The sequence below is a fragment of the Scyliorhinus torazame genome, chromosome 4, assembly GCF_047496885.1.
Source record: "Scyliorhinus torazame isolate Kashiwa2021f chromosome 4, sScyTor2.1, whole genome shotgun sequence".
In the NCBI taxonomy this organism is placed as follows: domain Eukaryota; kingdom Metazoa; phylum Chordata; class Chondrichthyes; order Carcharhiniformes; family Scyliorhinidae; genus Scyliorhinus; species Scyliorhinus torazame.
Window position 1 is genome coordinate 340,141,871 of NC_092710.1, and position 15,642 is coordinate 340,157,512.

General features: G+C 52.4%; 1 protein-coding gene across 2 annotated transcripts in view; it reads right to left on the reverse strand.

Moving 5' to 3' along the window:
- The window catches only part of mia3 (MIA SH3 domain ER export factor 3), a 202,134-nt gene extending 196,959 nt beyond the window's left edge, over positions 1 to 5,175 (reverse strand). For both annotated transcript variants that reach the window (XM_072500262.1, XM_072500261.1), the window contains exons 1-2: positions 5,024 to 5,175; positions 612 to 745 (exon numbers count right to left, since the gene is read on the reverse strand). In XM_072500262.1, coding sequence (XP_072356363.1) covers positions 612 to 745; positions 5,024 to 5,159 — 270 coding nt within the window. In that variant the 5' untranslated portion in view covers positions 5,160 to 5,175. The remainder of the gene's footprint in view (positions 1 to 611; positions 746 to 5,023) is intronic.
- Positions 5,176 to 15,642: the final 10,467 nt, after the last annotated feature.

Here is a 15,642-nt window from a genome sequence, read left to right on the forward strand (position 1 = left end):
TGTTAGAATGTGAAGGAGATGGATATTAGTCTATCTTCATTTAACAATTCCTATGTTAAAACCTGCTCAACAGGCACATAGAGCTTCGATTTAGATTAAAACCCGCTGCATCGAATAACACAAAACATCCTCACGACTCAGCTCGTATCCCTAGAATCATAGAATCCCTATAGTGCAGGAAGCTATTCAGCCCATCAAGACTGCACTGGCCTTTCAAAAGATCACCCTACCTAGGCCCAATCCCCCATCTATCTCCATAACACCTGGACAGCAAGGAACAGTTTATCATGGCCAATCCAGCTAAACAGCACATCTCTGGACTGGGGAGGAAACCGGAGCACCCAAAGGAAACCCCCGCAGACACGGGGAGAATGTGCAAACTCCATGCAGTCACCCAAGGTCGGAATCGAACCCGGGTCCTGGTGCTGTGAGGCACCAATGTGCCACCATGCCACCTCAATCATGCCCAAGTCCTGGATCAGAGCCTAAACCCCCAAATCTCTGATTCAGAGTGAGCACCAATTATTGAATAGCAATTTATTTGACTTCAGAAAAATCTACGCCCTTTTAAAGGAACATTCGGGGTAACATACAAATAAAAAGTTACTCACACTTCCAGCCCAAAGATCGTTCCTTTCTCCTGCTAATTTATAATAAACATAAATTGTTTCACCCTTTTTAAACTTCAGAAAGCGGCAGTCGGGACCAGTGAAATCCTGCACAGCTTTGCCTCGACACATCAACACTGAAAGATACAAGACATCAAAGAGACAGTTAGCACTGTGCTCCTACACACTCGCCCACCTTCACACATTTCTATCCCACACACCATCACCCCAGACTCATCCAGGCGCCCCATTCTCTACCCCCTCCTCCAACCCAGGCGACCCATTCCTCCCCTCTCTCACCCAGGGGCCCCATCCCCCCCCCTCTCACCCAGGTGACCCATTCCTCCCCCCTCTCACCCAGGGGCCCCATTCCCCCCCCCTCTCACCCAGGGGCCCCATTCCCCCCCCTCTCACCCAGAGGCCCCATTCCCCCCCCCTCTCACCCAGGGGCCCCATTCCCCCCCCCTCTCACCCAGGGGCCCCATTCCTCTCCCCCCCCCTCTCTCACCCAGGCGTCCCATTCCTCCCTCCCCCTAACACCCAGGCGCCCCATTCCTCCCTCTCGCCCAGGCGCCCCATTCCTCCCTCTCGCCCAGGCGCCCCATTCCTCCCTCTCGCCCAGGCGCCACATTCCTCCCTCTCGCCCAGGCGCCCCATTCCTCCCTCTCGCCCAGGCGCCCCATTCCTTCCTCTCGCCCAGGCGCCCCATTCCTCCCTCTCGCCCAGGCGCCCCATTCCTCCCTCTCGCCCAGGCGCCCCATTCCTCCCTCTCGCCCAGGCGCCCCATTCCTCCCTCTCGCCCAGGCGCCCCATTCCTCCCTCTCGCCCAGGCGCCCCATTCCTCCCTCTCGCCCAGGCGCCCCATTCCCCCCTCTCGCCCAGGCGCCCCATTCCCCCCCTCTCGCCCAGGCGCCCCATTCCCCCCTCTCACCCAGGGGCCGCATTCCCCCCTCTCACCCAGGGGCCGCATTCCCCCCTCTCACCCAGGGGCCCCATTTCCCCCTCACCCAGGGGCCCCATTCCCCCCTCTCACCCAGGGGCCCCATTCCCCCCTCTCACCCAGGGGCCCCATTCCCCCCTCTCAGCCAGGGGCCCCATTCCCCCCTCTCAACCAGGGGCCCCATTCCCCCCTCTCACCCAGGGGCCCCATTGCCCCCTCTCACCCAGGGGCCCCATTGCCCCCTCTCACCCAGGGGCCCCATTCCCCCCTCTCACCCAGGGGCCCCATTCCCCCCTCTCACCCAGGGGCCCCATTCCCCCCTCTCACCCAGGGGCCCCATTCCCCCCTCTCACCCAGGGGCCCCATTCCCCCCTCTCACCCAGGGGCCCCATTCCCCCCTCTCACCCAGGGGCCCCATTCCCCCCTCTCACCCAGGGGCCCCATTCCCCCCTCTCACCCAGGGGCCCCATTCCCCCCCTCTCACCCAGGGGCCCCATTCCCCCCTCTCACCCAGGGGCCCCATTCCCCCCTCTCACCCAGGGGCCCCATTCCCCCCTCTCACCCAGGGGCCCCATTCCCCCCTCTCACCCAGGGGCCCCATTCCCCCCTCTCACCCAGGGGCCCCATTCCCCCCTCTCACCCAGGGGCCCCATTCCCCCCTCTCACCCAGGGGCCCCATTCCCCCCTCTCACCCAGGGGCCCCATTCCCCCCCCTCACCCAGGTGCCCTGTTTCTCCCCCCCCCCTCACCCAGGTGCCCTATTTCTCCCCCCCCTCACCCAGGTGCCCTGTTTCCCCCCCCTCACCCAGGTGCCCTGTTTCCCCCCCCCTCACCCAGGTGCCCTGTTTCCCCCCCCCTCACCCAGGTGCCCTGTTTCCCCCCCCTCACCCAGGTGCCCTGTTTCCCCCCCCCCTCACCCAGGTGCCCTGTTTCTTCCCCCCCCCCCAGGTGCCCTGTTAACCCTCAACCAGGTGCCCGGTTTCCCCCCCCCAGGTGCCCTGTTTCCCCTCACCCAGGTGCCCGGTTTTCCCCCCCCCCCCTCACCCAGGTGCCCAGTTTCCCCCCCCTCTCACCCAGGTGCCCTGTTTCTCCCCCCCCCCCAGGTGCCCTGTTTCCCCTCACCCAGGTGCCCGGTTTCCCCCCCCCTCTCACCCAGGTGCCCTGTTCTCTCTCCCCCCCCCCTTAACCTGGTGCCCTGTTCCCACCCCCTCTCTCACCGTGGTGTCCTGTTCCCACCCCCCTCGCTCACCCAGGTGCCCCGTTCCCACACCCTCTCTCACCCAGGTGCCCTGTTCCCACCCCCTCTCTCACCCAGGTGCCCTGTTTCCCTCCCGCTCTCTCACCCAGGTGCCCTGTTTCTCCCCCCCCCCCTCACCCAGGTGCCCTGTTTCTCCCCCCCCCTCACCCAGGTGCCCTATTTCTCCCCCCCTCACCCAGGTGCCCTGTTTCCCCCCCCCCTCACCCAGGTGCCCTGTTTCCCCCCCCCCCTCACCCAGGTGCCCTGTTTCCCCCCCCCCTCACCCAGGTGCCCTGTTTCCCCCCCCCTCACCCAGGTGCCCTGTTTCCCCCCCCCTCACCCAGGTGCCCTGTTTCTCCCCCCCCCCCCAGGTGCCCTGTTAACCCTCAACCAGGTGCCCGGTTTCCCCCCCCCCAGGTGCCCTGTTTCCCCTCACCCAGGTGCCCGGTTCCCCCCCCCCCCTCACCCAGGTGCCCAGTTTCCCCCCCCTCTCACCCAGGTGCCCTGTTTCTCCCCCCCCCCCCAGGTGCCCTGTTTCCCCTCACCCAGGTGCCCGGTTTCCCCCCCCCTCTCACCCAGGTGCCCTGTTCTCTCCCCCCCCCCTTAACCTGGTGCCCTGTTCCCACCCCCTCTCTCACCGTGGTGTCCTGTTCCCACCCCCCTCGCTCACCCAGGTGCCCCGTTCCCACACCCTCTCTCACCCAGGTGCCCTGTTCCCACCCCCTCTCTCACCCAGGTGCCCTGTTTCCCTCCCGCTCTCTCACCCAGGTGCCTTGTTCCCCCCAATCGCCCCATTTCCCCCCCCCCCCCCGCTCTCTCACCTTGTAATTCCCTATGCTACCATACATACTGCACGTATGTAATCTAACCGAATGTTCTTCATAACATTGGCCTACCCTAGTATAGAATACATCATAGATTACTTGATGGTTTTATTCCAATCCTGAACTCTGTATTACTGCCCCAAACCAAATATTTATCACGCTTTGAAAAAATACTCAGCTGATTCTGTTGTAGTCTTTTTGTTACATTTTCTGGGAAGGAGGAGTGAAATGTCTCTTATTTTTGGTTTCTGTTGAGGATGCTGGTTTTAACCCTGTGCCCCATAAATCCCACGACTGTCTACTGATGCCCACGCCATATATTTCTCTACAAATGAGTTTTGCCAAGTCACAAAATTTACTTTTCACCTTCCTGAATCCCAGCATTATTTTGAATGAGGGGCCCAAACGTGAGAGCATTCCACAAGTGTTCTCACCTAAAATCAAACCTATAGAAAGTTAATGTAGCATTTCAACTGGGGGTTAAAAGTAAACCGTAGAATTGGGATGAGTAGAAAGAGTTAGCGGTAGTGAGCAATCTTGCAAAGCAGAGGAAACTGCCAGAAAGGTCAGAAATAATTTGGGGTTAGGGCCAAGATTGGCACCAATATTAGAACGAACATACACATGGCAGGAAGCCAAGGTCACTAATACAGTCTTAAAACTGCCAAAGAAATATCACTCTGAGTTGAACATTAAAGGCAGTAGATATAACAGACTGATCTCTCCAAGTACCAATCTTCCAGCTTGTGCCACAATTAGAGATAACACAATATTTTGTTATTTTGTATTTTTGTATAAAAACAAAGACGTTACTCTGCAACAAAATGCAATTACGTCAATTTTGTTCATCACAGGGAACAGGAAAAGTTAACTTTCCCTACAATAGAAATTTGCAGGAATTAAACTAAAAGAGAGGTACAGAAAAGGGACCATGAAGTGGAGGAAGGTTCACTCCATGCCCCTCCACGTTGAAGGATGGAGAAGATGAACAATTGCTTATTTTTCCCTCTCCTGAATTGGATTGTCTTCTAAAACGAGCCTGTATTTAGAAATCGGCACGTCCAAACTGAGAATATTCTGCATCTGTGCAAGGAAATTGCAACCAAAAGTGGGAGAGGTCTGAATTTATAAACAATTAGCGAAGAGGGAATAAAAGTTGACTGTGTGGGGAAGATTACCACAGCACTGCTATCTTACAATTAGTGATTTAAAAAAACGTTTTTCAAATTTGGCTCCTTTATGCGGCTCAAAGTTTGCCCCACTTTCGGAGAAAAACATTGTGACAATGAACTCGCCCTAATGAACAGAACTGAACTGCCAACTGGTCACCATGGACAATATTCCTCCTCCTCCCTCCCATCACCAGTCAGCCTTGCACCTTAAAAAAACAGCCCAATGAGTGGCTGTTACTTACTGCTACATTCTTCATCCATACACCGTTTGTAGTTGGAGAAGAGTTGTTGTTGTTGTGGTGGTGGTTGGTCTTTCTTCCCGCTGATTGCTGTAATCAGTAACACTGACACACATACTCGCTTCAGCAATGCAGCCATGTTGAATACCAGAGGCTGGCGGCGCAGGCGCACTGGCCAGGGTGACACGTCAGCAGCAGCCCAGCCACGGCCGGGGCGCGAGCGTTACCGGGGGAGGGGGAGCGTTACCGGGGGAGGGGGAGCGTTACCGGGCAACCGGGGAGGGGGAGGCGAGTTGGGGCCAATGGGGGTGTTGAGGGGGAGAGGGGTGATGGTGGCGCTGAGGTGGGTTTAGATGGAGCACCGAGAGATTGAGGTTGCTGGGCAGGGGGCTGAGGGAGAAGCTGGCAGGACATGAGAGTCGGGGAGGAGTTTGAAGGGATAGGGGGTTTTGAGGGAATGGGGGTGGAGTTGGTGGGGGGTTTTGAGGGAATGGGGGTGGAGTTGGTGGGGGGTTTGAGGGAATGGGGGTGGAGTTGGTGGGGGGTTTTGAGGGAATGGGGGTGGAGTTGGTGGGGGTTTTGAGGGAATGGGGGTGGAGTTGGTGGGGGGTTTGAGGGAATGGGGGTGGAGTTGGTGGGGGTTTTGAGGGAATGGGGGTGGAGTTGGTGGGGGGTTTTGAGGGGATGGGGGTGGAGTTGGTGGGGGTTTTGAGGGAATGGGGGTGGAGTTGGGGGTTTTGAGGGAATGGGGGTGGAGTTGGTGGGGGGTTTGAGGGAATGGGGGTGGAGTTGGTGGGGGTTTTGAGGGAATGGGGGTGGAGTTGGTGGGGGTTTTGAGGGAATGGGGGTGGAGTTGGTGGGGGGTTTTGAGGGGATGGGGGTGGAGTTGGTGGGGGTTTTGAGGGAATGGGGGTGGAGTTGGGGGTTTTGAGGGAATGGGGGTGGAGTTGGTGGGGGGTTTGAGGGAATGGGGGTGGAGTTGGTGGGGGTTTTGAGGGAATGGGGGTGGAGTTGGTGGGGGTTTTGAGGGAATGGGGGTGGAGTTGGGGGTTTTGAGGGAATGGGGGTGGAGTTGGGGGTTTTGAGGGAATGGGGGTGGAGTTGGTGGGGGTTTTGAGGGAATGGGGGTGGAGTTGGGGGTTTTGAGGGAATGGGAGTGGAGTTGGTGGGGGTTTTGAGGGGATGGGGGTGGAGTTGGTGGGGGGTTTGAGGGAATGGGGGTGGAGTTGGGGGTTTTGAGGGAATGGGGGTGGAGTTGGTGGGGGGTTTTGAGGGAATGGGGGTGGAGTTGGTGGGGGGTTTTGAGGGAATGGGGGTGGAGTTGGGGGTTTTGAGGGGATGGGGGTGGAGTTGGTGGGGGTTTTGAGGGAATGGGAGTGGAGTTAGTGGGGGGTTTGAGGGAATGGGGGTGGAGTTAGTGGGGGGTTTGAGGGAATGGGGGTGGAGTTAGTGGGGGGTTTGAGGGAATGGGGGTGGAGTTAGTGGGGGGTTTGAGGGAATGGGGGTGGAGTTGGTGGGGGTTTTGAGGGAATGGGGGTGGAGTTGGTGGGGGTTTTGAGGGAATGGGGTGGAGTTGGTGGGGGTTTGAGGGGATGGGGGTGGAGTTGGTGGGGGGTTTGAGGGGATGCGGGGTGATTGGTTTGAGGGGATGAGGATGGAGGTGGTGGGTTTGAGGGGATGGAGGTGATTGGTTTGAGGGAATGGGGGTGGAGTTGGTGGGGGTTTGAGGGGATGCGGGGTGATTGGTTTGAGGGGATGAGGATGGAGGTGGTGGGTTTGAGGGGAGGGGGGGGGTGGAGGTGGTGGGGGTTTGAGGGGATGGAGGTGGTGGGTTTGAGGGGAGGGGGGGTGGAGGTGGTGGGGGTTTGAGGGGATGGAGGTGGTGGGTTTGAGGGGATGGACGTGGTGGGTTTGAGGGGATGGAGGTGATTGGTTTGAGGGAATGGGGGTGGAGTTGGTGGGGGGTTTGAGGGGATGGAGGTGGGGGGTTTGAGGGTATGGAGGTGGGGGGTTTGAGGGGATGAGGATGGAGGTGGTGGGTTTGAGGGGATGGGGTGGAGTTGGTGGGGGGGTTTGAGAGGATGGAGGTGGTGGGTTTGAGGGGATGGGGTGCTGTCCATGGGGGTGTTTGAGGGGATGGAGGTGATTGGTTTGAGGGAATGAGGATGGAGGTGGTGGGGATGGGGTCGAGAGGTGGTGGGTTTGAGGGGATGGGGTGCTGTCGGTAGTGGGTTTGGGGGATGGAGGTTTTTTTAAAATTAATTTTAGAGTACCCAATTCATTTTTCCAATTAAGGGGCAATTTAGCGTTGTTAGCTGTTTTAGTTACTGTGATATGAAGAGTCTAAAGTTCTTGTTCCTTTTCACCAAACACCATTCATTTCACTTCCACAGCCTCTGCACAAACCTCTTAACAACACACCACCTGACAAAGGCCACCTGAAGCCCCTTTACATATCAGTGTCAATTAATGGATACTTAACATAAATGAGACAACTAATTGCAATGTCTCTTAACCCATTACTTAACAGTCTCCCCTTGCTTGGAGAAAAAATAATAATTAGATGAAAACAAAATTTCAAGAAACTCAAGAACACACACATGATTTTACCCCCCTTTTGTTGTTTTTTTGTTTGAACGAGAAAGAAAAAAAAACAGTCACAGAAACAAGCGCCCTTCATTAACAATATCCAAAAGTTTCTGTGAACTCGCCCCTCTTTTCGTAAAACAGTCTGACAGTTTATAGCTCCCGTCGACCCATTTAATTTTTGCTATTTCCCCTCTGTCCAACGTCTGCTTCAAACTTGCGATGTCTATCCGTAACCACTTTTCATTGACACTTTTTGTAGAGTGCACACTTTCCCACAGGGATTTATTGTCAATGTGACAGTCAATAGGTATATTACCCAAATCCCCTAATCCCAAAATTTCTGTCAATATCATACTTATATAAAAGGCTATATCCACCGCCTCTACAAGGCTTAACGTCTCAGCAGCCAAAGTGCTTTTTACCACTCTCCTTATTTTCTTTGTTTCCCACACAAGCGGGAAACATTTACCATTGTTCCCCAAAAGGAAAATTATAAAACCTCCTGCGCTTGAAACCCCATCACATAAATTTGCATAGGACGCATCACTATAAACTATGAGTTTCAAGTGCTTACGGTCACCTAAAACCAGAAACTTCAAAACACACTCCTGCATTTTTAGTTTGGCCAACGCTTTATTTGCTCTTATTATGTCTTCCACTTTGGGATCATTCATTTTTGTACTCAACTCTAAGACATCAAAACTCACGTCCGGTCTAGTCTGTCTACCTAACCAGTTCAGTTGCCCAATTAATCTTCGCAGTTGCTCTTTTTCTATCTTTGAAACCATTGCTTCTTTTTGTGAAACTCGGCCACGACTAATTGCTATTGGGGTGATGCTTTCCAAATAAGATTGCTGACATAAAGTTGCCCCTAACTTAGTCTGTCCAATTTCCAGTCCAATATATTTAAATGCACCGGAAGCCTGACTCCCAACCCTGAATTCTTTCCTCAAACCAGAGATTACAATAGCTTCAAAATCACTAGTCTCACCCCACAAAAAATCATCGACATGCATCATAAAAATGTCAGAAAGATTTCCTTTATAGTGCCAGTAAAATATTGCAGAATCTGCTTTCAACTGGCAACAGCCTAACTTTAACAAAACTGACCTTACCGAAAAATACCAGACTCTAGATGCATCATTTAATCCATATACACATTTGTTCAACTTCCAGAGTACCCTTTCTGCATTAGCTGCTTCTTTAGGAGGACGGAGAAAAATGTCTCTCTGGAGCTGATGCCCCTGCAAAAAGGCAGCTTTTATATCTATAGATTTGCATTCCCATGCCTTTGTGGCTAATAGAGCCAAGAAGATCTTTAAAATAACCTTTCCTGCTGTAGGTGAATCTACCCTTAAATCCTGATCTTCTAAGTTTTCTTCAAATCCCCTTGCCACAAGCCTGGCCTTTGCCTTATAAGTTCCATCCGGAAGAATCTTTTCCGTGCAAATCCATCTGTGGGATAGAGCTGTTTGTCCCCTATCTGGTACTTCCGTGTCCACCCCAAATTCACTCCAACTATGCAATTCTTGCTGTTTAGCTTCTTTGATAACTTTTTCATCTAATTTATTTGAAGCCACCAAAATCTCACGTGCATGTGGGCTTCTACTTCTATTAGTATTCGCAGTCTTACTCATGTTCCGAGATCTTGACAAACTACGTCCCCTCTCCCGCCTGGTATCTCATTCTGTACTGCTACTGCTTGATCTTTCCCTTCTGCTGTGGGATGTCCTTTCAATAGTTCGACCTTTTCCTGCGGACCTGTTCACTATCCGATGTACTATCTGAACTGGCACTGCGTTTCTGTGCCCTCCATTTTTGAACTTCGTTTTCCCAGTCCATTGTCTTGACTCCTTCCCCTGAATGCTGTACATTCAACCAATGTTTATACTTTCTAGTGGCCTTCCCTGCTCTACTAATAACAGTTGCATCCTTCCATTGACTAGACCCTTCAGGCAAGTATGTCACTTTTGTACCAACATTTGGCAGTTGCCCTTTCAGAAAAATGGCCTGTTCTAATTCACCAGAAGTGTTGTGTTCCTCCACAGAAACCCTGTCTATATCAGTTAATTGGTCCTCATAGTTCTGTAACACATGCGTACCAGATGACTCTGGTTCCTCGTCATGTCTGTCTGCTCTGTCAAAATTTGAAAATTTGTAATCTGTACCCATTATCCTTGATGAATGGACCCTAACAGTTTGATTACCATGTTGCAAAATAATTGTTTTGCCATCTATGCCTATGATCTTCCCTGGGCCTTTCCATTCATTAGAATTGTCTCTCTTATAGTATACCATGCCTCCTTGCTGAAAAACGGCATCTGATGGCCGTACATTATGTCTTAAAGCTCTGCGAATTCTTTCAGAGACTTCTGCTTCCAAAAAAGCTGTTCTACTGCTATGTAATGCATTTAAATGTTCAGCAAAACCAGAGCTAATTGTAGTCCCCTCCCAAGCTGGAGGCTGGTCATCCAAAATGGATGGAATTTTAGGATTTCTACCAAACACTAATTGATAAGGACTATAGCGCCCAACCATCTGCAATGAATTCTTTGCATGTACTGCCCATGCTAAAGCTGAATTTAGCCTGCAATCTGGTCGATCTGCCAAAATCTTCCGAAGCATGTCATCGATGACAGCATGATTTCTTTCACAGACACCATTACTAAATGGGCTTTCTGCAGCCGTATTCATAACTCTGATATTCATGTTTTCACACATATCCCTAAACTCATCATTAGCAAATTCTCCCCCACTGTCCGTAAGGAATTTTGCCAGTGGACCCATTCCTGTCCCTATCCATTTTTCCACGATTTGATCCAGAATTACTCTCTTTTCTTTACTTCGTACAATCGTTGACTAAACCTGGTTGCTAAATCTACAAAATGCAAAATAAATATATTATTTGCTTTATCCCAAATCTTAAGGTCCATGGCCACAATGTCGTTAAAATCCCTGGCCAAAGATAGGGTTACTATCGGTCGTGCTGGTGTCCTTCTGTACTTCCTACAAACTTCACAGCGGTCACTAACCTGTTCTATCAGTTTAGTATAGTCGTCATCCCTTACCCCTGCATCCTTTAATAAATTTTTCAGCCTCCGAGGAGACGGATGTGCAAATTGCCTATGCAGTTTTAATACCACAAGCTTTTTATCAGCTAAAGTCCCATTTTCAACTGCCATTAACACATCCTTAACTACTCTACTTGAAAAATTACTTGTCAGTAATGGAATACAATAGTGTCCCGACTGTGTAAATTGTAAGTCCACCGTCTTTCCAAAAACTGTTGCCTTATCCTGTTCCATATCCAGTTTCATGTGTGCTTTCTTCATCTGCTCAGAAGTAAAGGTATCTCACTTGATACAACATCCGTGCTAATGAAATGATTCACTCTGGCAATATTGCAAGGGATCACCATCTTTTCAGCGACTTCAGAGTATTATCATCCCCAAACCTGAAACTTGTGGAACTTTCAAATTCCTTAACCTTGTTACGATTTTCAGCAATCAAAGAGTCCAGGTAACATTTTGACCAGTCAATTCCACACACAGTAGATGTGAAGCCACTGTCCAATACAGCACAGTTGAAGGATTCTGCAACCAACACCCTCATTACCGGCGTAAAACTGCTTGTCAATAGGACAATGCCTTCTTTCTGGTCACTATCTTTTTCCTCTTCTGACTCTTCCGTGTCATGTGTCGCTTCAAACACTCTATCATAACGAGTTGGACAGTTGAAAGCATAATGGTATTGAGAGTCACATCGATTTATCATGCCCCGTGCATTTCTGGGGTTCATCGTCCTAATGTAGGTTCTAACTGGGTTTCTGTCTTCATAATTTCCTTGTTTCGGTCTCCGTCTATAGTCTTGAGCCCTGTCCGTAGCCATACGATTTCACCATTCTGTTACTAGTGTATCTTCCATATTCTGCCTTATTGCAGACTGACCTATTTGGATCATCAGAGCCATCAGAATCGAATGTTTCCCCAGAAACTTTTGTAAAACTTTTGTCATCTGTTCGAATAAGGTATCCTTATCAGTAAACTGAACTCCTGTCAAAACCAGGAGCCTATCCATGTTGCTCACTCTAGCACAGTCAAGCAACAGTGCTAACCACTATGCTGCCCGCTGCTTCCTACGGCGCTGAGGACCCGGGTTCGATTACCGGCCCTGTGTCACAGTCGTGTGGAGCTTGCACATTCTCCTCATGTCTGCGTGGGTTTCACCCCCACAAACCAGAAATGTGCAGGCTAGGTGGATTGGCCGCGCTAAATTGCCCCTTAATTGAAAAAATAAATAAATAATTGGGTACTCTAAATTGGTTTTTAAACAGTCGTGTATCAAAACACGTTAAGGGGCGGCACGGTAGCACAATGGTTAGCACTGTTGCTTCACAGTGCCAGGGACCCGGGTTCAATTCCCGGCTTGGGTTACTGTCTGTGCGGAGTCTGCACGTTCTCCCCGTGTCTGCGTGGGTTTCCTCCGGGTGCTCCGGTTTCCTTCCACAAGTCCAAAGAGGTGCTGTTAGGTGAATAGGTCACGCTAAATTGCCCCTTAGTGTCCAAAGTTAGGTGAGGCTGTTGGGTTACGGGGATAAGGTGGAGGTATGGGTTAGTATGGTGCTCTTTCAGGGGCCAGTGTAGACTCGATGGGCTGAATGGCCTCCTTGTGCACTGTAAATTCTATGATTCTATGACAGGACAGGTGATTTGTCAAGGCTACTGCATGTGGGAGCTCCAGAATGCCAGTGTGGTCCAGGGCAGACATGTCTGCAGGTGCAGCGCGAGGAGCTTCAGCTCAGACATTGAGCTGGAGGCTGAGCTGCACACATTGCGACACATCAGGGAGGGGGGATGTTACCTGGATGTTTTGTACCGGGAGGCAGTCGCACTCCTGAGGATCGAGTCTTCTGATTTGGGCAGGGGAGGGTGACTGTGAATGAGGCAGGCAAGGGGGCCCAGAGGGCCAGCCTCTACCCATGGACACGGCTGGACCGGCTTTGGGTGCGCCTACATGCAGATTTTTCCGACCATTTCAAGGCACAATGTTATTGCTGATAGTGGATGCCCAATCCAAATGGACTGACATCCATCGAATGTGGTCCACCACTTCAAAGGCCACCGTCAAGAGGCTACGACTCTCCTTCAGTAACATGGCATCCCAGAGATATTCGTCACAGACATCAGATCCCCATTCACCAGCGAGGAGTTTGCATGCTTCGTGAAGACAAATGGGATGAAGCACACCTGGATGGCCCCACACCACTATTTCTCAAATGGTCTGGCTTGACGATCAGTACAGACTTTGTGGGCAGCACAGTACCACAGTGGTAAGCACTGTTTCTTCACAACACCAGGGTCCCAGGTCCAATTCCCAGCTTGAGTCACTGTCTGTATGGAGTCTGCACATTCTCCCTGTGTCTGTGGGCTTCCTCCGGGTGCTCCGGTTTCCTCCCAAAAGTAAACGGGCGCAGGCCAGATGTTTCCGACCGGTGAACACAGTATGGGGCCGATTCTCCGATATTGAGGCCAAGTGTTCGCGCCGTCATGAACGCCGTTGCGTTTCATGACGGCGCAAACAGGGCCCAGACACGACGGGGGGCCAGCACGGCGCTGGAGAGGTTCACGCCGCTCCAGCGTCCTTACACGGTGCCAAATGGGTGCCGCGCCAAACCACGCATGCGCACTTGGGGCAGCCCAATCCTGCGCATGCACGGGGAACGCCTTACGCACGCCGGCCCCTCACCAACATGGCGCCGGTGTTCTGGGGAAGCTCACCGATTCCGCCGATCGGTGGGCCCGACCCCGAGCCAGACCCCATCGGAGGCCACCCCGGTGAAGGAGCCCCCTCCCTCCCACCGGCCGCATCCCCAGCGTGCCCGCAGAGTTCCCGCCAGCAGCGACCAGATGTGGACGGCGCTGGCGGGAACCTTTCGTGTCGTAGCGGCCGCTCGGCCCATCCGGTCGGAAATCACCGCTCGCCGGTTCTCTGAGCGGCCCGGTGCGAATCGCGCGCCGCTGGTTTCCAGGGGGGGTGGGAGAATCGCGTGCGGGGGTCGGGGCGGCGTGGCATGTTTCGTGCGGCGCCCCGGCGATTCTCCCACCCGGCGTGGGGGGGGGAGAATAGCGCCCGGACATGTCCGAAACTCAGAGACTGTGCCCGGTGAATTCCAGGACCGGGGTGAAACAGACTGGACCGTTATCGTACTCGATAAAAACGCAGTAATGAACAGTGCGGAAACACCTAGACCACCTCTAGCGTAGAGAGCCAGCGTCAGGGAAAACCCCAGCAGAGGAACCGTCTTCCAGACCCGCCGGCCCAGCACAAGGGGACCTGGGGACATCCCCCTCGGGGCCCAACATGGAGACTCAGTCATCCGAGTTCCCAGACGATGACATCGCCAGAGAACGGTCACCGATGGTGCTCCCTAGACGATTGGTGCAAAAACGGTATTCCCGTGCTTAGGAAAGGGGCAGAACGTGGCACAATGGTTAGCACTGCTGCCTACAGCGCTGAGGATCTGGGTTCAAATCCCGGCTCTGGTCACTGTCCGTGTGGAGTTTGCACATTCTCCCCGTGTCTGCGTGGGTTGCACCCCCACAACCCAAAGATGTGCAGGATAGGTGGATTGGCCACGCTAAATTGCCCCTTAATTGGAAAAAAAATAATTGGGTACTCTAAATTTAAAAAAAAATTTTTTTTTAACTGCTTAGGAAATAAACTACTTTTGACTCACCACTTCGGAGCTCCTCAAATATATAACACTCTAATTATCTTCCTACTCCTGAGAACTACGCATTGGCCAAATCCAATTTATGTCAGGCGAGGCACTATGATGGTTACACCAAGACAACAATAGAACAGCCTGTTCAGAAATCATTAAGCCAAACTCTGGTAAGAGTCAATGCCTTCAGACAAGGAGAGTTGTGTAAGAAAAAGTGCCAAATAAATAGCAAACTGGTACAAGTTGTACACAATGTCTTAGAATTTATGGGCTTGAACATTTGAAACTAAGTCAAAGACCTGTAGCAGGTTCAGCAACTTAATCCCCGAGCCAGAGATGTCTGCAGCACTTGATTGAAATAATGTTTTGCTTTTCTTTTCTTATTACCTCCAACGCGATTTCCTTTTACAAAACCATGTTGACTCTGCGTGATTGCATTAAGAATTTGGGCCCTGGAGAGTTTCTCACCAGAGTAGCCCACACTTAGAATTTCTTTTAGGACTGGGGAGTTGAACTCTGAGATCAGGCCGCCATTTTGAAAGGGTGCCCCAATCTCTAAGTGAGCTTGTGGGTCACCCACACCCCCTACCCATGGGCAATGTCACTCCCCACACACATGGACACTACCCCACACCTCCCAAACGAGGATTGGGCTGCCCCATCTACGCATGCGCAGGTTGGCGCGGTGCCCATTTGGCACCGCGTAAGGACGCTGGAGCGGCGTGAACCGGCTCCAGCGCCGTGCTGGCCCCCTACGGGGGCCACAATAGGTCGTTTCCGGGCCCTTTTTGCGCCTTCATGAAACGCGACGGCGTTCACGACGCCATGAACACTTGGCCTCAATGTCGGAGAATCGCCCCCCATGTTTTTCAAGAATCCAGAGTGTGGGAACCTCCAGACCTTTTCTCTTTGTGGCAACAAAGACATATAACGGTTTGAATGGAACATAAATGCTGTTGTGCACTGATTCGGTCTAATGGCCTGTTTCTCTGCTGTACATCCTATGTAATCCTCCACAGTCAATATAAAATGCTGCACCGCTGCATTTGATTAACAGGCCGTTTGATTGAACAAGTCGCTGGGGCAGCTCGGTGGCACAGTGGTTAGCATTGCTGCCTCACAGCACCAGGGACCCGGGGCAGCGCGGTGGCACAGTGGTTAGCATTGCTGCCTCGCAGCGCCAGGGACCCGGGGCAGCACGGTGGCACAGTGGTTAGCATTGCTGCCTCACAGCACCAGGGACCCGGGGCAGCTCGGTGGCACAGTGGTTAGCACTGCTGCCTCACAGCACCAGGGACCCGGGTTCGAT